Raw genomic sequence first — 21750 nt, forward strand, 5'->3', positions numbered from 1 at the left:
CAGAAAGTCTTTTGCACATTCCACAAGTATTGTCTAATTGTTTTCTGTTTTTTTAAGTTAATGAAATAAAAAGTAACAGTCTACATTTCAAGAAAGGCTATTTTGTTAATATGCGTTTGCTGCAGTGGTTGTTTTAACTTCAAAAACCAATAGAATTTGGCTAAAACGTTTGCATACAACTGTACAAGCAAGTGTTGCCTTGTGTCATAGAAAGTGAAATATTTCTCTCTGAATTATAAGAACGAAAAATTAAAACCAAAATGGAAAATTTAAGTTATAAGTCAACTGAAAACATTTTAATAGCTCCCAGTACTGAAGCCATACAGTCTATGATTCAAACATACCTTGTCACACCTGTGTTGTTTGACGGTAAATTTGAAGGCCCCGCCCACCTAAGGAAAATTCCCATGACGTCATTCAATATCATCACGGAAGTGAACCAGGCGACGGAACACAGAAACCCAAATAAGTTGTTGTCGCTTGACGAATATTTACAGGTAAGTCACTGTTGCTGTTTTAACTCGTTCGCTATGAAATCACCTCCTTTTTCAGATTACTTGGACGTGTTCGATCACGATTTGTTTGTTTTGATTTTGCAAGCGCAGAGCTAGGTAGCTAGCGCAATCGATGACAGAATAGAAGACTGCTAACAAAGCACAGGCTAACTAACAGTCAGATTTGACACCACAGACACAGGTTTGGGTTTCTTATTTCTAAACATGCATTTAACATTATGGTTAAGTTTACAGTAAAAATAAAACTAGAAATAAAATACGTAAGAGGCTCACGTTTAAACTAGCACGTCTTAGGTAGCCTCGTTAGCTGTCTGTCGCGTCAGGCTAAAGCTAAGTGTTTTAATGCTACGTAGTAGCGAGCTAACTTAATGTTTTCATGTGTGTATGTTTTTTCTGTGTGTTGTATTTGTTTGTATTTTGTTGAGTAAACCTGCGGAGTCATGTTCTTGCGATGGGTTGGTCATGCTCACATGATTAAGTGAGTCACTGGTTCAGAGGTGGGGGTGAGGTTAGATGGACTATAGGTTGGTTTTGGTTGAATGCTTCTGCTCCTCTCCTGTTCACAGATAGTCCATCATCGTCATCATCATGCTGGGAGGAGGATTCAAAGCAGAGAGGCTAAGAGTGAACCTCCGGCTGGTCATCAACCGACTCAAACTCCTTGAGAAAAAGAAAAGTGAGTCATGAGCTGAGTCTCCTACAGCTGAAGTGGAATCAATGGGCTCTTGTTTGCAAGACAAATGTTTAATTACCTTTTCCCACTCCCATTCTTTAATTTAAAATGTAGCCGAGCTCGCTCAAAAGGCAAGGAAGGAGATTGCTGATTACCTGTCATCAGGAAAGGATGAGCGGGCACGGATCCGTGTGGAACACATTATCAGAGAGGACTATCTTGTGGAAGCCATGGAGATCCTGGAGCTTTACTGCGACCTGCTGCTTGCTCGCTTTGGCCTCATTCAGTCAATGAAGTAAGTACTGAACATACTAATGCATAGTGTACCTCAATTAACGACTCTGGGGAGTATGGGGCTTTTACACTTAGTCATTAGTTCTCTATCAGCTCGCTCAGTCTTGTTGACCCCTTTTCTGTTTCTCCAATTAGGGAACTGGATCCAGGCTTGCAGGAAGCAGTGTCCACCCTCATCTGGGCAGCTCCACGTCTTCAGTCAGAAGTGTCTGAGCTAAAGATTGTAAGTACTGTCTAAATATAACAGAGTGCTGGCAGCATTGCCAACACTATCCAACAAGTTCTGTCCATTTATTCCCATTAGACCAGTCTTGACATTCTTATCTCTAAATGTTTCTCTCAGGTATCTGAACAGCTTTGTGCAAAATATAGCAAGGAGTATGGCAAGCTGTGCAGGACAAACCAGATTGGCACAGTCAATGATAGGGTGGGTAATTTCTTTCCACTGACTGGCCACAAGTCTGTTCAAGAATGCATGGACCTTTAGTCTGGAAAATATTTAGCAGCATCTGATCAAATATCTGTTTTGTTTATAGCTGATGCACAAACTGAGTGTGGAGGCCCCTCCCAAGATCTTGGTGGAGCGTTACCTGATTGAGATCGCCAAGAACTATAATGTGCCGTATGAACCTGACGCCATGGTCCGGGTGAGCATTTAAGAATCAGTTATCACTCATTATGAAGGATGAAGTCATACTTTCTGTTTATTTACCGCTCATCCACCCGTGTTTCCGGACAGCCCGAAGTGGATCATGGAGAAGAGGCAGACCTGATTGATGTGGACACTGACAAGAAGTCTGGAGGAGGAGGAGGAGGAGGAGGAGGTGGAGGTTTCAGTGCACCTCCTGCTGCTGCTATGCCTATGCCAATGCCCATGCCTATGCCCATGCCTATGCCAACAGCTTTCAACTATCCACCTCCCAAAGGAGCCGTAAGGACTTCTTTTTAAGACCCCCGTTCCTTTTGACTTTGTTGTGACTTACACATGTGGTGAGAACGTCTTAGGTGCAATTAGAGTAGGCAACATCTTCAATTGCAGTATATATATATCGTCACATCAACCAATCGTGTAGTGCAATTACCTTTGCCAAAATTATTGGTACGTACAATATTATCTTGATGATTACTGAATCCTCAAGTGGAGTAGAAACAAACAGTACTTTAGAGATTTAAAATCCGAAACCAATGAAAGCTGCCTGCAGAGAGGACTATAGATTATCCTCAGTGATTTATTTTTCTGTGATTTAAATGAACATACCCCTTAGCCAAATACAGAACATTTTATTCCGAAGTAAACTTAATATTTAGGTCAATTTTTTAAACTCTTGAAGTCTTTCACAACCATTGCTGATTATTATGATAAAGACTGTTATCATGATGATATGACCATGCGGCGATTTGAGAAAGATGAAGTTTTACCAGTGGTCATTGCACCCAAAATGTGATGTATAGTGTGAAAATAATTGCAGGTCATTATCCTTACTTTAAATGGGTTGAAAGAGATGAGAATTATGCATTTACAGTTGTCAGCTGCCGTACTTGACTGTTGTCTTCCACCAGGAACCATTTAACGCTCCCGTCGGAACCTACAACCACTTCCAGCACCCCATGGGAGGAGGGCAGCCCCCCCAGCTGCCCACTTCTCCCCCCACGTATGAGTCTGTAAGTGACAGAACCCTTCCCATCCATGCCCCCTTCCTGTTCCCACAGATGGACAGACGGACAGGGCAGGGCACCACTCAGGGAAGAGCAGTTCATTCAGTTTGCTTTCAGTTTTGTCCGTTGTCTACACTTTTACACTATGTCTCAGCATAGGCCAAGATTCTGCTTCATCCATGTGGCTATAGGCAGCGCGAAAGTCTAACTCAAAGTTTATCACTGTAACTACTAACTATGACTTGATCAGTTGCTCTGAGTGGGATTGAATTGAACAGGTGAGAGTGTTAAGTGCATTTTAGAGAGCACTTAGGCTAGTTAGGTTCTAAAATCTGTTTTTGTGTCACACACTAAAAAGGTGATGGTTTCTCAAAATCCGTTGCAGTTATCCCTTTTATCTTATTTTCTCACTGTTTGTGTTTATGTCTGCAGCATTGAATGTATTCTTAATTCTTTCTCAATACTAACACATACAGTATTATTTTATTTCAGTCTGAAGATGAAACGATTCGTGTCACACTTTCTCTGTGTTTCAGATTGATGACCTAACAGACAAACCTTCTGTTCCTTTCCAGGCTTTAGGTGAGTTCTGCCAACAGTCACCATCAGTTATGGACGGGGCTTGTGGTATTCTCTATTTTTGTTATTGTCAACAAATCCAATGACCAAAACTAACAGTGTGTCAGTCTCACAGTGCTTTCTGATTTCACTACTCCGTCTGTGGCACTCAACCCCAAGTCAATTCATTCCTTCAGGTCACAGATGTATAGTTTTATTTTTAGTGTTACCCGAATAACAGTAATGGTATATTTCTATATGAATTATTTCTATATCAATAAATACTAGTATTTACTGCAGCAGGACAGTGCATGTGGTATTGACTCAAACGAAACATGTTCATCGTAATAAAGGCACACGTCACCCTGTGCAACTGCGGCTTATTTGTTATGCCTCCGTGCCGGTGACAGCCAGCGCCGGAGGCATAATGTTTTTGGGGTTGTCCGGTCATATGTCAGTACATCTGTACATCCCATTCTCATAAAAAAAGCCTTAAAGGGCAGTAAAGCCTTAAGGGAATTTCTTCAAATTTGGCACAAATGTCTATTTGGACTCGAGGATGAACTGATTAGATTTTCATGTTCAAATGTCAAAGTTCAAGGTCACAAAACACATTTTTGGCCTCTTGAATGTAGTAACTCAAGACCACCTTGAGGGAAATTCTTCAGGTTTGGCACAAACATTCACTTGGACTCAAAGATGAATTGATTAGAGTTTGGTGGGCAAAAGTCAAAGTTCAAGGTCACAGTTACCTCATGTTTTTGTGAATGTAATAAATCGGGATCACCCAGGGGGAATTTCATTACATCTGGCACAAACATTCACTTAGTGTCAAGAAAGAACTGATTAGAGTTTGGTGGTCAAAAGTCACTGACCTCACAAACCACGTTTTTGGCAGTATCTCACAAATTCACAATTTAACACGAATATCTAATAGGATAAAATGTGATGACATACTATATCCAAATGGTCAAGGATCAACCTCCCTGTGACATCATAATGTTCTGCAAAAACACTCCAGGCCATTATTCAGTGCTGTAACTCAGGACTTTTACGTAACCGCTGTCCACACTGTTATTTTAAGTTTCTGTTGAGTAGATTTGCTTCACATTTTTGTCATCACCTACAAAGCCTTTATTCCCTACAACTTGTGAGAAACTCATCACTTTTTAAAACATATATTACTCTCCAGGTCCTGGGCCTTCGTCTCAGCTATTTGACAACAACGCTCTCCCAGAGCTCCCCTCTGTTCCCGACACACTCCCCACATCCTCCTTCGGCGGAAACACCACCACCTCGGATGACATCGACTTTGACGATTTGACAAGGCGGTTTGAGGAGTTGAAGAAGAAGACTTAATCGCTATACCCCTGGTCTATACACAAACACATACACACACAGGCCTGTGTAATCACCTAGACAGCTCAGAACAGGAAATGAAAAATGTTTATGGCTCTGTATCAGATTTGGATAGTTCTACTCCCCTTTCTATGGTGAAATAATCTTACACAGATATTAAACATACATGTATTCTTACCTCATTTATATAGATATGACCAGCGTACTGAGGGTGCGGTTGCACATTCAACCTTGTCAGATATCAGAAATCTAATTTCTATTGGCAGTACCAGTGAGTACTATATGTTTTAATTTCTTGCTATATAACACAACATAAATTATACCATACAATCATGTTAGTGTTGACCCCTGTTCACTCCTCATCACACTGACTTTTAACTTTTCCCATTTGTCTGTGTGATATACGGTATAATCAAACCTAGATTTTAATTGTTGCTTTTCCTGGGGTTTTGGGTCTGACTAAAAATTAACAACACAAGCCTTGATTCTACTTTGCACATGTTGTGTTGCTGTTATCTCTGCCACTGTGTCTCTGAGTGCTGTCTCAGACCAGTCAAACAAGCCCAACCGGCCGCCCCAGTTTGGTGGGGAGCTGGCATTCACGCTAGCAAAGTGTACAAATTGTTTCCAAGGCGAGGCTAAATTACCCAAGAATTTTTTTTCATTAAGGTATCTGGACAGATTGAAGCCATATTTTCAGTGTCCTGCACAGTCATGCAGTGTTGTCACAGTGGAAAAGACGTTTTTCAAACACTCCTCACTTACTGAGCTTCTCAAACTTTAAGCTTTATTCATACCAGAAAAAGTTCATGGTAACACATGTCAGACCTGTTGTATTCATCTGTTACAGGGATAATGGGGTGCAGAGTATGTAGTGTATGGAAATCTGTAATATAATACATTTACAGTGATATAGATAGACCTATTAACATGAATGATTTACCTGTACAGCAAAATGAGTTTGGTAGTAGGGAGTTGTTCAATATTTGACAAATCTGTTTTATATACAGTATCTCCAAATAAAGTTGGGTTTTTTTGCCATTTGAATGTCAGTTTTACCAAATACCTGCACTTTCTTATCTTTGAACTACTTAATTTGCAAGCAAAATGTGTGTAGAAAAAAGCAGTCACACAAACAACCTAATTTGATTGATAAGATGCAAATATTGATGCCAGAGTATTAGGTTTGTGTTGTCCTCCTGTGTGCATGTGTCTTATACTGTGTGTGCACCACTGCCTTTGCCTTAGTTACCATCTCTCATCAGAGGCCTTGCCAGTCTGTACCAGGATTATGTATTTGTTATCTATCGAGACTGGATACGTACGTGCATTGAGTCTCAGTTGTTAAAATTAGACTTTGCTTTATTTGCTTTACCCGTAAAACGATGATCTAAAACCAGTTGAGTTGAATTTTGCGTATTGGGTTCAGACGTTGCTGCAACCTAAACACACCAAGCTCTGCTTGCATGGCAAATGAATAGTGGCCTTGAATAAAATGATTCAATCTCTGGTAAGCACATTGAAAAGCTTTCCAGCTGGGTGGTAGACAAAAGTTTATTTATAGGTTTTACATGTGTTCGAGAAAGTAGAGGGATTATTAACACTACAGAACTGTGATCTGCTCACTGTCTTTTCTATGTTGGACTGTTCTTTCATGCTAAACCTTGAGACACAAAATGGTGTCTTGTTGCTAAAAAAAAATGATTTTTTTCCCACTGTATACTAAAATACCAATTTAATAAAAGATTACTTGGAACTGGATCCTGGTAAGGTTTTTACACTTTGTTTACTAAACTACTGTAATGTCTAGTGACAACCAGCAGGGGTCCTCAGTGTAGAGGTAATTATTCCTAAGGAGATGCGCAGTATGCTTCAGTAGCAGTGACCTACAACAAATTGTTATTAATAGATGAAGTGGATTATTTGTCATTGAGGTTTAGTTTTTTCTTATTTCTGAAGGCACAAGTAAGAGCAGCAAGAGCTGTTGGAGAATGGCAGCTGTTAACATTCAGGCAATTTACTTATATGCTTTTAGACATAATTACAACTAACTGGAAAGGGAAGACAAATCTGCAGCACAGGGCTCAGTGTGTAATGTAAAATGTGGTAGTTGAGGCATTTGAAATTGAGAATGTAAGATAAAATCCACTGGCACAAGAGGCTGAAGAGTGAGACTTGGAAAGTAGTGGGAGTCTTTCTGCAGTGTTTGTGGACTCTTTACGAGTTTCCATGAAGTCTTGAAAACCGTATTAAAAGAACATCGAGAATAACCCACCACAGAATTTTGGTTTTTAATACTCAAGTTTAGTGTTTCCCGAGGGGTGTGCTCTCTGTGTGACAGAGCAGGACATTTTAAACTAGAAAAGGTCAACCACTCTCTAAGCCTTGTTTTGTTGAATAAACATATGTCTTTCAGTTACATTTCAGTTGCATTTGGCACTTTTGTCCAAAGTACTGTATGACAATGTAAGTGCATTGAACCTACACAACAATAGCTACGTTGTCAAAGACATTTGATACAAATTATTTGCGTTGACTTTGTAACAATCGTTCAAGCATGTCTTACATCACAGTGGTGTTTATGGTCAGCATGTCTGACTGTGTGGCCCAGTGACCACATTCAGGTTTATGTTTGAGTAAGGCCACACAGAAAAAGGTGGTTTGCAGGTCTTCATATTATATAAACATCAGAGAGCAGTACTGACAAACTGACCATTATTAGCTTGACAACACCATCTTATTTTCACAAAGAAAGTCAATTGCTGTGCCATGAATGTAGGTTGAGTTCCTCTGTTGTGGTGGTGTAAGAAAAAAGAAGGTGGTACAGTATGAGACCTGAACTGTTGATAACTGTGACTATGTTTCTCCTCTGAATTTACAAAGATTATTCCATTGAATGGCCAATCTAGGTGAGGCTTACATCACCTGGTGAACTAGGTCAGAAATGCTTTTCCTGTAGTGAATATAAATTATTAGAGCAAACACTTTTTCAAAAAACAACTTTGTACTTTAATTTTAAGTAGTTTAGTTGTAGTGTAGTTTTATTTTAATTACTGTTTTCATTACTTACCATGTGTATCTCTGCTACAAATGTGACAAGTTTGAAATTGATTGCATAACATAAAATATCCATACACATTATTTCAGATTAGACCAAAATACTAGCACAAAGGTGTGTGTCCCACATCACAAAGGTACTAAATGTAAAGAGAGTGTCCAGATACTGGTGCTTAAGTTCAGTTTAGCTGGAAGGTTGGCAGGAGAAAGGAATCATTAGTGGTAATGAGTCTGATAATTTTACACATCATCTAGTAATATCAGAAAGAATAATGTTGAAGTGTTTGTTTTACTTTTCTATCCTTTAATTCATTATAGGGGGGAGGGGGGGTCTTAGCAAACAATTTTATAGTTTGGAGAATGTTCCGTTAACATTGCGTGAACATTGGAAACATTTCTTGAAACTTCTCTAAAGGTTTCTCTAAATAACATTTAAAGAAGATTCCTGGAACCTTCTTTAAATGTTGCAAAAAAATGTGACCTTCAGGGAACCTTTAGGGAACGTTCCCTGAGGGTTACACCATTTGCTGGGATGTCTGTAATAAATATTTAGATTTTTTTGTATAATTTGTAACAAATTAGACTTTCATGTCATTATATGTCAGTCAGTTTGCTGTGGAAATATTTAGCTGCAGTGAAATACAAAAATCACATTCAATAATCTATTCAAAAGAATTGCCTTGATGAATTTTTACTTTGACCTCACCGTACTGGTTATAATAGCTTTTGTGATGTGATGAGGTTTTTTTAAACTTTCCAAATTTGTACAAGGTTGTGAGAGAAGGTTGCCAGTGTTTAGATGTGAACATTGAAGACATGCTGTAATCCCATTTCTACTCTAAATATTCTGATTGAGGTGTAAAGTATGTAGGCCTATTTATTATTATTTCTTTATTCAAGCTCACACATACAATACATACAGTATCAATGGAAGAAGAGCACTAAATAAATCAGTAATTTCTGATAAAATAAAAGCACAGGGAGGATCAAAGTCAGGAAAGTAAGACAGGACATCAAAGTGTCTGCAGACGTGTGTGTGTGTGTGTGTGTGTGTGTGTGTGTGTGTGTGTGTGTGTGTGTGTGTGTGTGTGTGTGTATTCCCACTAAACCAAGAGCACAAGCTTGAATGCAGTTAGGTCTGCTGCATAAATCATTCAGAGGGGGGGACAGACTGAATTACACAGAAGTAGGCAAGTATGATGAAAATTCATGACATGCACCTTCAGCATGTATTAAAGTGACGAAGGTGAAATGACAAAAAATGATCAATTAATAATTAGCCCCCCATACGTGCAATTACATAAAAGTACATTCCCATTCTTCTAAAAGTCTATGTTTGTGTGCGGTCGATGGTTGGCCGTCTCACACTGTGATGACTAGTCATGTTGACACCAGTGGCTGTTAGGAGTTTTCGAATGCTGACAATGTCAATGTTTTTTAAGTTGTTAGTAGAAAATCATTTGAACCGACAATAAATATCATAAGGTTTTATTATTTTCAAGCTAAAACAAGTGAGGTGTGAGAGACTTTGAAATGATAATGCAAGAATAAAATGCTCGACTTACACCCAAATTAACAAAGGTAAAAGTAACAAATGAATGAAGACTTTAAATATTATATATCTGTATAGACATTCAATAACTTTAGCAGGGCTACTATTCCATTACTTGTTGATTGTGTTTACATGGCTAGATTGACAACATGGGACATCTAAACCTGCTTGAATGCTTCTTCTCGAAGCTGTAAATGGATTTTACCAATCGTGTATGTTGACAATAAATGAACAGTGTATCTACGTATGAACCAAAGCTTTTTAAAATAAGCAACCAGAGATTTTTCTTTGTGTAGACATGTGTCATCATGGATAATAAAAATTACTTTACTAATTATTAAAAAAGCAACACTTCATCATTCAAGAGCGACATTTACCCGGACTCACCATTTCAGAAACCTTTCTCAGGCATTGAAACGCATGCAAAACACCAGAATGTGTTGTGCAATTTTATATTCAGGAAGTAAAACTTCCAATAAGTGCAAAAGAGTGTTTCAGAAGCGGCGAGGGAGCCATGGATTGAAGCTGTGCCCATCGAAGAAGACAGCTGATCCCGCTAAATGCAGTTTGCTCACAGTGTGTGCCTGCCAGAGAAGAGGCTACACCTTTCTTGTTGCTCTGTTAAATGGAGAAGACAGTGCAGTAAGACTCACAATACTTAAACTAAAGGAACGATGCACTGATACGCCTGAGAAAGAGAAGTCACTTGGGAGGAGTAGAAAACTAAAAAGGGTCACCAGTTTGGAGTTTCACTGTTTCAAATGGTCATTACATAACAGCTCTCTGCAGTCAACTTGAAACAAAAAGGAACGGATGCATCTGTCTGCTTTATGAAATATGTACTTATAGTTCTTGTACTTGAGTAAACAATTTATGTGTTAAATTAAAGTTAGAGCCTATTTTTTTCAAATATTACAATCCAGTATCTCAGGTTTGTTTAAAGAATATCCTTAGATCCTTAGAGTGCTACTTTTTTCAGCCTCAATTATCTCCTGTATTATATATTTTATAAAAGCCTTTTGAAGTGAAAAGCTCTTAAAAAATGGATTTTATTTTGAAGTACATGTAGCCTTATTTTTATTAGCCATTTTACTTGCATCTACCCACTGCATTTAGAAACAATGCTAATGAGAAAGGTTGGATTGACAACAGTAGAGTAGAAACCAAAACTATGAGCTTAGGAAAGATATTGATTATACCAGCTTTGAGGATGATGAAAAAACATTAAAAAAATAAAAATAAATAAATAAAAATCCAGATCAAAAGCTACTACACTGGTTGCAAACATCGCAGGCAGCATCTGGACACAAGACAATACTGAAGACAAAGAAAAGAAAGAGGCTGCAGGCTTCTTACATAATGCATGAAACATTGTTCACAACAATGTTCCCAACATTGTTCAAGAGCAAACATGAAACTTCTGACTTCCTACCAGCTAGGAGCCTGTGTACCCCAACCTGTTCTGGTAACAGATGAGCTGCGTAGTGTTTTTCTTACCTAACAGCACTTGCTCAATTTCCTCACTCTCCTCCACAGCCACAGGTTTCAGCAGCACAGCAAAGAACACAGCAATGCCTATCACCTGTGAGCAAAAACAAGCCACAGAAAATAAACACAGAAATAGGTAAAAGAAAAAACAGAAAAATAGCCAGAGATCTTTGAAACTAATATTTTACAGAAAGCAAATTATTCTAAACATAGCCGTATTATCTCAGTTACTAGAGTGAAGTACTGGGGTTAGATCAGTTTGATGCAGTTAAAATTTCCCATCTTCACCAACCTTGAGAGGCTGCAGTATAAAGATGCTCTGGAAGAGGGAGAGGCCCAGAGACATGACCCACTTGGTCGACTTTTCTTTGCCGTACTGAAAGCCGTACAAGAGGGTGAAGAAAGTGGACACTCCACTGATAGACAGCAACAGGAACCAGCCCAAAAACACACACCACCAGGGCAGCCAGCAGCCTCCTGACTTCTTCTTCTTCTTCTTCACAGGAGGTGGGCTGGGCCAAGCAGAGGGAAGGGAGGAAAGAGGAAAATGAGGACGACATTCGAGATTTTCCAGTTAAGTAAAAACAGTGACATTTCTACTCTATCCAGATATTTTTGTTTTTGTGTGTTGGCCCGAGTGCTGACCAGTTGGTCAAGTGGCTGCTGAAAACCATCTCAGCCTTGCGGACCAGCAAGTTGGTGATGTTGAGGGCCTGCTGGTACTCCTCTGGACTTGGGAAGTTTTTTCCATCCAATTTTTCCAGGCCCATCAGGAGGTGACAGAGACCAGCTAGGAGGAACTTGCTGCAGTAGACCCAGTGGAAGTCACTCTCAGTCTCCCCTGTCACAGGATTACACAGACACTTGCAGGTAATTACATTTCTCTGCACAGCATGGCCATTCTAGGTCTTGAGGTTTCTTTCTTTGAGAAGAGAGGGTGTATTTTTACCTTTGCTATACAAAGCAGAAAAGTGTTGCCTCCTTGACGGGTCAGAGAGAGGGAAATAATATCCCTAAAATGATAGGTTCCAGTAGTGTGCTATCGGTGAAAAGGTGGGCTTTAAAGTCTGGTGAATATATCTGAGCCCTAACAGGACACAGTCATGTTTAATGTAATTCACTTGTCTGTTTAGCTCAAGCACCACTTGACTATCTCGCCCCATCTGAGCCCCGAGTTACTGTGTTCAAATGTTTACCTAGATTGTACAGTAAAATACAATAAAAAAACATTTTTTAACAAGTCATGATAACTGAAGGGAATCAACATTTGTTATTTTTCTATTAAGAATAAATAAATAAAAATAAAAACCTTGCATAAGCTGGATGAACTCATGCACCCTGTCCAAGGCAGGGCAGAGGTCAGTGGTGGACTCCAGTGTGTTCGTCCCTGACATCTTGTTCCTTGGACTTTTGCTCATCAAAGAAATCATCTCCTCTGTATCCTAGCAGAGATGCACAACAAATACCAAATGCTACATGTAAGGATAACTATTTGATCAAATGCATAGAAAAGTACATATTATATGGTAAAAGGTCAGTTTATGTCAAAGCCACACAGGGCACTTAGAGTAGCTCCAACATAAACTGAATGTAATGTATTTCTGGGCTTACAAACACAGTGATGAGGAAAATATAATTATGTATTATAATTATATAATCAGAGTTATGCACAAAACAAGTCACATAATAAAACACTGAAAACACTCTCACACCTTCAGAATAGTTGGTACGGTAACTGGGCGGGGTCTCAAGTTCCCCTCGTAGTCGTCTTTTTTAGATTTTGAAATGATGCGAGGTCGGATGCTTCGGAAGATGGTGATGATGAGGATGTTGATTGGGAACATGAGGAGACCACTCTCCATCCCCACCATGATTTCCTGCCAGGTGATTTGCAATGAACCTGGACAGATGCAAGTGTAAAATGTAAAATCTCAGATTCACAAAGAAAACAGCAACTGTAACAGTCCCCGAGGATGGTGTTAGTGTAAATCTGACTATAATTATTACTTTCTTTTGCCTGCAGGTGGCGTTATCAACGTTTTACTGCTCCTGATCTGACAATCACTAAACAGCTCCCTCTTGTGGACAATCTGCATTCAGCTAAGAGCCTGTGTATATTCTCATTTGTCCAGGTCATAGTATCCTAAAGGAGTTTTTTTAAATCGAAAACAACTGGACTAGGTTATTTGTCTGGGAAGACGTTTCACCTCTCATCCAAGAGGCTTCATCAGTTCGTGTACGCATCTGACCAGGCTAGGACCAGTCCTAGCGATAGATAGTTGTTTTCGATTTAAAAAAACTCCTTTAGGATGCATTCAGCTAAGTGTGAACAAGCGAGTTTGTGAGGTACAACCCAGATGCATTAGTTGCTTCTCAACTGTTAAAAAAATTACACACAATAATCATTGTGATTGATTCTATGAAGTCCACCTAACACTGCCGATTAAATAAACCCTTATGTATACACACTTTGCATGCTGTTGGAAAAGTTTTTGTGGTGCTATTAGTATGCCTCTTCAACACCTATGACCTCTGAAAAGCAACAAACAAGCTTGGTATTATTATACAAGTTTGTAAATGCGGCTCTATTCCCTCATCCCACACATGTTCTATTCATTCATTGCTGGGGACCTGCACTGACGCCTCCATAGCTGAAAACATTTCACTTGTGCACGTGGAAGTGGAATTGCTGGAGATTATCCAATATATCAACAATATCAACAGAGAGCTAATTAACTTGTTTCTTGAAATACACCCCTTTGGCCCCGCTCGCATGGCTGGCTTCATGGCCTCAACCTTTTGACCTTTCATCCAAAACTTTGAGACCTAAAGAAAACCTCTCATTATATTACATGTCGTACATGTGTCAATCAATATAGTGTTTTTTTTACATAAGTGTGCGTTTATTGTGCAAATGGCCAATGGTTTTCTGATGCCTAAAACACAATGATTATTATTATGAAATTAGCATAAAGAGTAGTTTTCCCTCTTGAATGAAACCCTGCTCTTCAGGCGAGTAAAGCTTAGAAACTAACTGAAAATAATTTAAGATCCTGTAGTTCACCTAACGCAAAAAGTACTGGGGAGTTCTCATCTGTAGGAATGTTCCAGAAGGCGATATTGATGGCCATGGTGCAGAGGAGCAGGCTCATGCAGCAAGAGACCCTCTGGGCACGTGTGAACGGACTACGTGAGGGAGGATCCACTATGGACACCCAGATGTGTTCATCCCTAAAGCCAGTTGATGTTCTGCTCTGGAAAATATTCCTGACAGGGGAAAAAAACAGAAACCCATAATGACACTTAACAACATGACTTTGTCACGAACTGAGTTAGTTTATTTCAGCGGTGAAAAGTGGCCCGACTCTGACCTGAAGCTGGCAATCTCGTTGTTCTTTGCAGCATTGAAAGTTTTCTTGGTCATGCCGTCTCCGCGGTCAGCACTCAGCCAGCAGCCACAAAAGAAGTGAAACACATGTCGTGTTTGGAGGTCTTGTATGGTCACCTTGTTTATGTACCTTGTTATAAGGGAAATTCATTACACATGTGTATGTATGTATGTGAGAAATGCAGATGTTGGACATTATTTCAGCTGCACTGAGCAGGTTTGCAAAATGGGAGCACCAAATGACACAAGACATCATATATTTGCCATATCATGAGTAAAGATAGCATCAACCCCTAATGCTGGATTTGGCATAGTACTGTAACTTATTGGAAGTACTACAGTGCTTTACATATGTGTTTGTGTGATTGCTTATTACCTTATAGCTTATTTCTATATTACACTATAGTCAAGATCTATTCTCCACCAAAGTATGTGTATGCATGAGTACAGTATGCCTGTTGCCTAAAAGTAGTATTCAATGAGAAGTGATAACAAGTTGGTGCTAAATGATGAGGCAGGCCTGACATTTTAAAGTGTTACTGTGAGGAAGCCAGGAAGCTGTTCCATAGAGAGGCAGTAAATGCTTCCTGCACACGTCAATAACACCGCGGTTTACAGGTTTACACTGATGCCTGCCGGTTATCCACATGTTCAGTGCAGAGCTGAATCAATCCAAGCATTAAAAAACACAAGACTATTTAAGTATCACTTCAAGGTATGACCTAAAATTGACATAAAGGTGCTAGTAAACTTCATTTATACTTGTTTAAAAACCATTTACACCATCTTCAGATATCTACCATGGACAGCTTCAGGAATTTAACATTTCTGTGCCCTGAGATGGAGTAGTTGTAAATGTATTAATTGTTATTGAAGTATGCTTAGTCTCAGCCTCTAGTACCATGATGGGTGACCTCCCGAGTTGTCGTGCTGCAGCCTGACGTTTTGCACTTCACCCAGTGGGAAGGGAGTGGACAACAGGAACATATCGAAAGCTCCTCTCTCAAACACTGGCTTATCAGGATCTGTGAGAGTGTGTGTTTCGCTCTCTCCGTCGGAGCCAATCAGTTTCACTGTGACCTATAGGATCACACAATGTACTGATGCAGCAGCACTGGTTTCACACATCAGTGACCTGAACCACGATAGTGTAAAGGCCCACAATTGTGTGCACTTAACACAACTGTCACAACCATTTTCTAAGGCAAACCATCCAACCTCATCCCATGATAATGCAGTTGGGGAAAGCATGGATTATGAAGACTATTCTTTAACATTAATAAATATAAAAATATAATATAATCCTTAAGATTTTAATGCAATTAGACAGCATTTTTGAGAAAATGTGAATATATCCTTTAAGAAAACTATTATGTTCATATTATTAATGTCAAAATGGCCAAGTTTGCTTGTTGTTTGCCTTCAGAATTAGATTGGTAGCATTCTGTAGCATGTGGATGCTAACAGCTGTCTGAAGGTGGGAAAAATACATTAATCTGAAGGATACAATTTGTACAAAACTTTAAACCAACATGTACCCTCACTGAAAGGATTATTCTATGAGCTATTTCAAAAGAGAAATGAAAAATAAATAAATCATATTTCTGTGAATGAAGAAAGAGTCTTACATTGGCAGTAGTCCCAGCATTCTTGCGATGGCCAGTTTGGACACCTATCAGATAGTTGTACTGAGCACCTGGGTGGTTGTCCTCCAGCAGAGTCATTTTCCTCTAATAATTCAATATAAAAACATCGTGGAGCATAAATATAAATGTGTTGGAAAAAAACTGTTTTATTGTGGGAGAAGAGTTTAGTTTCCAAACAAAATATTTACCATTCAAAAAAAGACATTATAGGACATTATGGCTTGATGGTAGGAGATTATTATGCTTATAAATAGTTCATAATCAAGAACAAGTTTTTCTTATGTGACCTGATGAGTTTCTGGTAGCTGAATTGTTCCTACATAGTTACACTGCATTCTGACTTGACACGACGCACTTAATATGAAAAACACAGACAAAAAGACCAGTTTTATGACTGACCTTAGAGCGTGACCTGCGGTCAGCATAGCAGGCCCATATCAGAGTGATCAGGTAGAGGCCGAAGAAAGCGCACAGCAGTGCCAGTACCACATAGTTCTGAGACACAGTGGAAAACAGCTCTCCTGTACGCGATATGTCCACGTAGTTTGGCATCACAAAGAAGGAGCTCCCAAACAGAGTGAGGTGGTCACACAGACACTGTGTACGCTCCGGAGTGCTTTTCTCTCCCACCTTAGACAACGACAGCTCATCACTGTCTGATATGCAACTAGATCTGGTGCAACTAGAATATTAGAGTACATGCAGTGCCGAAGCAATACAGCCAGGTTTATCACACTTTATCCAGATGGAAACTCACCTGGCAGCCATCTATGCTCCATAGCTCCCTCTCTATGTCCCAGTAAAGGCACTTGCTCACAAAAGAATTGATACTCAGAGTCAGGCCTGGCTCCCATGTGGAATTATAGAGTCTGGTGTCAACATACCAGATACCAGGAGTCTGCGCTAACATCTCTGGGGTTATCATCCAGCGATAGTCTCCTGTAGCAAAAAGCAGCTAATAATGACGTCATAATCCAATGAAACTTGCTTTATGTGACAGTGTCTCTGGTCATAGCAGATGTGATTTTTATATTTGATATATTTATTAAGAGAACTGGGATCACATACATTTAAGACATCTGGATTATTCTGCTGCTACAGATACAGAGGCATTTAACATGTGAAATCACTCATGAATGTTAAACTCAAGTAGTAAAAATGACAGAACTCAGAGGTTTGGGTACAGTGGTACAGTAGTAGATCAACACCTGCTAAAGTTGATGGTTACCTGTTGGGCTCAAGATGGCTGTGGCGTTAGAGAATGTAGGGGAAGGAGGTGACCCATGAGACAAGGTAAGAATCAGTGACACATTGACATTGGGAACCGCACTGAAGATGATGGTCATATCGGGGTCTGAGATGTTGATCATGTTCACTGCTTTTGTGTCTTTCTCCAATGCAACAGTATGATTAATCAGCGCTGAAGCGTTTGGACGAGGTAGAAAGATCTAGAGAAACCAGGGAAAGCAGGTTTAGTGTCATGATACAAACAAAGAACATCAGAGCGTCAGACAGCAAAATCTTCACATATAGAACAAAGAACTGGCAGGGAATTCTTTTGTATGGCACAAAATACTAACATGACTGTCTTTCTCTAAATTGAGCCTTCTAGTAAGAACCATCATTTCTTCTTCTTCATTTTAATATACTGTATTAAAGTATTACATTAGAGCCAATCATATGTTACATTATGTTCATCCAGAAGCTAAAAAACAGTATTTCTACATAAATTGTGTGAGCTCTGTGAGGGTGGGTGGAAAGTGAGATTCATTTTCTTCCCAAGTTGTAAGGAAAGAAGGAAAGATACACATTATTTATTATATTCTATTTATATTTATTAGTCTTGACTTTGATATAATAAGCATTTTACAGTAACATTTATTTTATTAGTAGTATGCATAATTTTGTTGTAGACATGAAGGCTTGGGAATATGATTATGTAAGTTATATGAATTGGTATTCCTTAATTTTTTGATTTTGAATAGTATCATGTGTAAATATGTGATGTTTTGTTAACCAGTTTGGACTGGGCATATATATATATATATATATATATATATATATGTATATATGCATGACAACAATAACAATAAAAAATCTTCTTCTTATTGGTAGAAACTGTAGTGAATATTCCTATTTTCTTTCATATTTTCTCTTCCTTTCTTCACTGGCATCACTTCCCTTACCTCACTTCCTTTCCTTTTCTGATCACTGATTGGCTCATGGTTTCACCCTTACCACCCAACATTTACCTGATTGAGTTCACCTGGTCAATCCAAGGTTATTTAAAGACTTCACTCTCACCCATTCATTTTTTTTTTCCACCTTTGCATGGGGTGGGAGTTCTGATTCAGCAGCTGTGTGCATTCTTCTCTTCCATGTATTCTGACTCGGTGCACATGATGATTCACCTTTCATTCTGAACCTCCTACAGAAATAGTATATTAACCACTTTTCTCCCTCAATTTCGGAATGGACAATTCTCGTGTTTTATGGTGCTTTGATTGCTAGCCCCACTGCTGATCCAGGGAGGATGAACACAGTAATGTGCTCTGATAAACAAGGTGTCACAAAATGATTTTTATCATCTGACAGAGAGGAGCTTCACTTTCGGCACTCTGACTTTCCTTTGTAATAACACTGGCTTTTGTAACATCTCAATCTCACCATTTTCAAAATTGCACTGAACAGCCCTAGAGAGACACTGTAAAATCCAATTGTCTGCAGGTAATGCACAAATACTACCTACCTTCAAAAAAAAAAAAAAAAAAAAGCACTGCAGTTCAAATGACACAATACCCAATTCTCCTTACTGGCTGTACCTCTATCATCTCTGTCAGGTTGGTCAGCTTGATGTCTGAGAGTCCATTGTTTAGTAAAAGGCTGCAAACAGTTCCTGAGATGTTACTAGAGGGATGGGGATTCCTTGAGAATGTAGTCATCTAAGAAGGAGGAAAGCTCTTTTAACAGGCTGTAGATGACAACAGAGAGACAAACACAAATACACACGATGATAACACACACAGACCTGAGCGATGATTGTGCTTGCATCTCCAAGCTGACCCTGAAGTGCTGAAAATGAAGGGAGTTTGATGAACTCACCATCTTTCTCTGAACCCAGCACTGCATTGTCAAGGTCAGCAGGTTTGCGACTGAGGGAAGGGAAACAAAATTGGAATATATAACAGTTTACAAAAGTCAAAAAGAAAATTACAGAGACAGTGGGATATAAGTTAGGTGAGTGATATTCTGAAAGGAAATACCAACCTGCTCTGGTAGATGTTGCCTGTTTGGTGTTTGATGATTAAATCTTCTGTACCTGAACCCAGCAGCATAGCGATTGTGCGAAAGATCTTAAAGACCTCCTCAAACAAAGACTGTGGGGGGGGGGGGGGGGGGGGGGGGGGGGGCGTGCACAACATTACCTGACTGTACGAGCCACAATGACTGTGTGTGATTGCTTGTGTGTCACAGTCTAACACTCTTTTGAACTTACTTTAGGGTTCGGGTTAGTCTTGATGTCACATTTTTTCATTGAGAGCAGGAGGATAGCAGTGCTACAGTGGATGATGTGACTCACAATGTGATCGTCTTTCTTAGCAAATGGTTTAGTCAGTTGTTTAGTACCTTTGAACAAATACTCAATGAATTTGTCCTGTGAAAGGGAAAAATAGACGCCATTACACACTGTCAGCATAAAAAGAGGTGAATATTGTGATAGCAATGATTTAGCCAGAGTTTCCACAGGCTTTCCAAAGGCAAGGTACCCACCCTGTTGTCATTTGTTGGCTCCCCTGGTGTCATTTCCATTCGCAGTAGTTCTTTATCTGCTTCCTGTTTCCGGCAAAACAGAACTTGTAAACTTTGAGGCATTATTAACAACTGTACTATTCAGTGTTCCTCATAATTCATGGGTCAAACAGTCTGTATATAAGATCTACGAGGCATCTCTCACCTCGAGGAGTAGGGTAATGTTAGCGGTGGATAAACGCATGGCATCTACACTCCTTTTGAGTCCTGAAATCAAAGTGTGCACGTTAAAGACAGAGGCAGATTATGACGGTTGTTCTTCACATTCATTGTTGCTGGAACTGCTGATCAAATATAATGTTTCAGTCTTACTTACGAGATCTGCTTGCATGACTTGGCCCTATTGTATTCTGCGAAGAAAACAACATGAATATTCAGTCTGGATGTTTATCTGGCTTCCTACTGACAGTGTGCAATGTATCTCTTACCTTTGTATTTGTTGAAGACTGCAAATCTTTAAAACAAGAGTGACATTTTAGAAACTGCATATTGAATATGAAGTGAAAGAAAAAAAAAGAAAAAAAAAAGAAACTGTAATACACTTCCTTCTGTTATAAATGCAAGAGTAGACAGGAAGAAGGAAGGATGGCGGTAAAGCAGTGATTAGGAAGCTGTTGTTCCATACAGTAGATGCAGAGGAAGCCTCGTCTCTGGTTGCAGTCCGATGTAACAAAGAGCTCAAGGGGAGTCAGCTTCATGTATGTGCAGTTGGATTCTGAAACGTCACCGTTTTCTGTTTTGGAAAGAAGTGTTTGTGCCACATAGACACAAGAAAATTTCATTACCCAAAATCCAATGAAGACAGAAATTGTTCGGGCTTTTTAGACAATAATGAAAAATGCCCATCACAAGTTCCCAGAGCCCTGAGCTATGTATTATAATTACTTGTTTTTTTCTAACTAACCATCCAAATCTAATTATATAATACTGATAAATGTGGCAAATCTTCATATTTTAGAAGTTGGAAGCAGAGATTGATTTGGTATTTTTGCCTGACAGCTGAGTTTGACCTGATAGTGGGGTTTACATATAGCTTATGTAAGACAACACTGTGTGGTAAGACAACACTGAGCTCATGCATTTGAGAAGTCTTATTTTTTTAGATGTTAAAAAATGTTAGGAGTCAGGATTTCCTAATGTATGCCATTTTCTCTTTAAAATATTGATTTACCTTTATCCACAATGCCTCTGATCTTAAATCAAATGAAATAACATGAAAAGAAAAAAAAATGTCTTGGGCTCTCCATCACTCTGCATGTGAAGCCTGTGGCAGGGGTCTCAAATAGACGCTGCTTGATTTTGAGGATGATGAGGCAAAAACACAATAAACTACAAAAAAAAAAAAAAATACTACAACAATAGATATGTTGTGTTTGTGTGTGTATTTTACTCACTCATGGCAGATTCCCCCTGGACCCCCTCCCCCAACCACCATGTGAAGTTGTTTCTCTCTCTGGTGATGTTGTTCAGGAAACCTTTGGTCGGGCTGTTCATCACCTCCAGGAGGTCCCCTCCTCGCTTTTCACAGCTGCTCCTGGCTTGGAACCAGCTTTTTGATTCCTCAACAAACTCAAAACAGACATTCCTGAAAACAAGATCACACAAGGCAGGGAAATCATTGCCGGGACAAGCCTCAGACATTTCAGGTAAAGGTAGAAATCCAGCTGAAATCCAAAAAAACACAGAAGTTCGGAGTAACATATCCATGGTTATTATAATGTACAGAGCTAAAGCACATAGTGCTGTAGGAGCAG

At 39.3% G+C, this 21750-nt stretch overlaps 2 protein-coding genes across 3 annotated transcripts; one reads left to right on the plus strand and one right to left on the minus strand.

The window, feature by feature from the left end:
* Positions 1-381: 381 nt before the first annotated feature.
* On the plus strand, positions 382-6816 carry ist1 (IST1 factor associated with ESCRT-III). The gene is made up of 10 exons (XM_023424361.2): positions 382-497; positions 1082-1191; positions 1303-1483; positions 1618-1705; positions 1826-1909; positions 2019-2129; positions 2222-2413; positions 3043-3144; positions 3675-3720; positions 4889-6816. The coding sequence occupies exons 2-10, from the start codon at positions 1104-1106 to the stop codon at positions 5053-5055; spliced, it is 1059 nt and encodes a 352-aa protein (XP_023280129.1). The 5' UTR covers positions 382-497; positions 1082-1103; the 3' UTR covers positions 5056-6816.
* Positions 6817-8988: 2172 nt separating this feature from the next.
* pkd1l3 (polycystic kidney disease 1-like 3) lies at positions 8989-21735 on the minus strand. Of its 2 annotated transcripts, XM_023424303.2 has the most exons (23): positions 21391-21735; positions 20622-20729; positions 20425-20450; positions 20313-20346; positions 20142-20203; positions 19958-20020; positions 19683-19841; positions 19454-19563; positions 19215-19338; positions 19009-19128; positions 17415-17634; positions 16944-17125; positions 16586-16816; positions 16169-16270; positions 15442-15620; positions 14524-14670; positions 14217-14419; positions 12865-13052; positions 12462-12594; positions 11798-11993; positions 11445-11664; positions 11162-11246; positions 8989-10282 (listed from the first exon to the last, which is right to left on the minus strand). In XM_023424303.2, the coding sequence occupies exons 1-23, from the start codon at positions 21701-21703 to the stop codon at positions 10236-10238; spliced, it is 3252 nt and encodes a 1083-aa protein (XP_023280071.1). In that variant the 5' UTR covers positions 21704-21735; the 3' UTR covers positions 8989-10235. The 2 variants fall into 2 exon arrangements, with proteins under 2 accessions (XP_023280071.1, XP_087034915.1); XM_087178789.1 differs by lacking the exon at positions 21391-21735 and having other exon boundaries at positions 20622-20723.
* Positions 21736-21750: the final 15 nt, after the last annotated feature.

The sequence above is a fragment of the Seriola lalandi genome, unplaced genomic scaffold (genome assembly GCF_002814215.2).
Source record: "Seriola lalandi dorsalis isolate HSWRI2012SDOR001 ecotype SW California unplaced genomic scaffold, Sedor1 jcf7180002054735, whole genome shotgun sequence".
Taxonomy (NCBI): domain Eukaryota; kingdom Metazoa; phylum Chordata; class Actinopteri; order Carangiformes; family Carangidae; genus Seriola; species Seriola lalandi.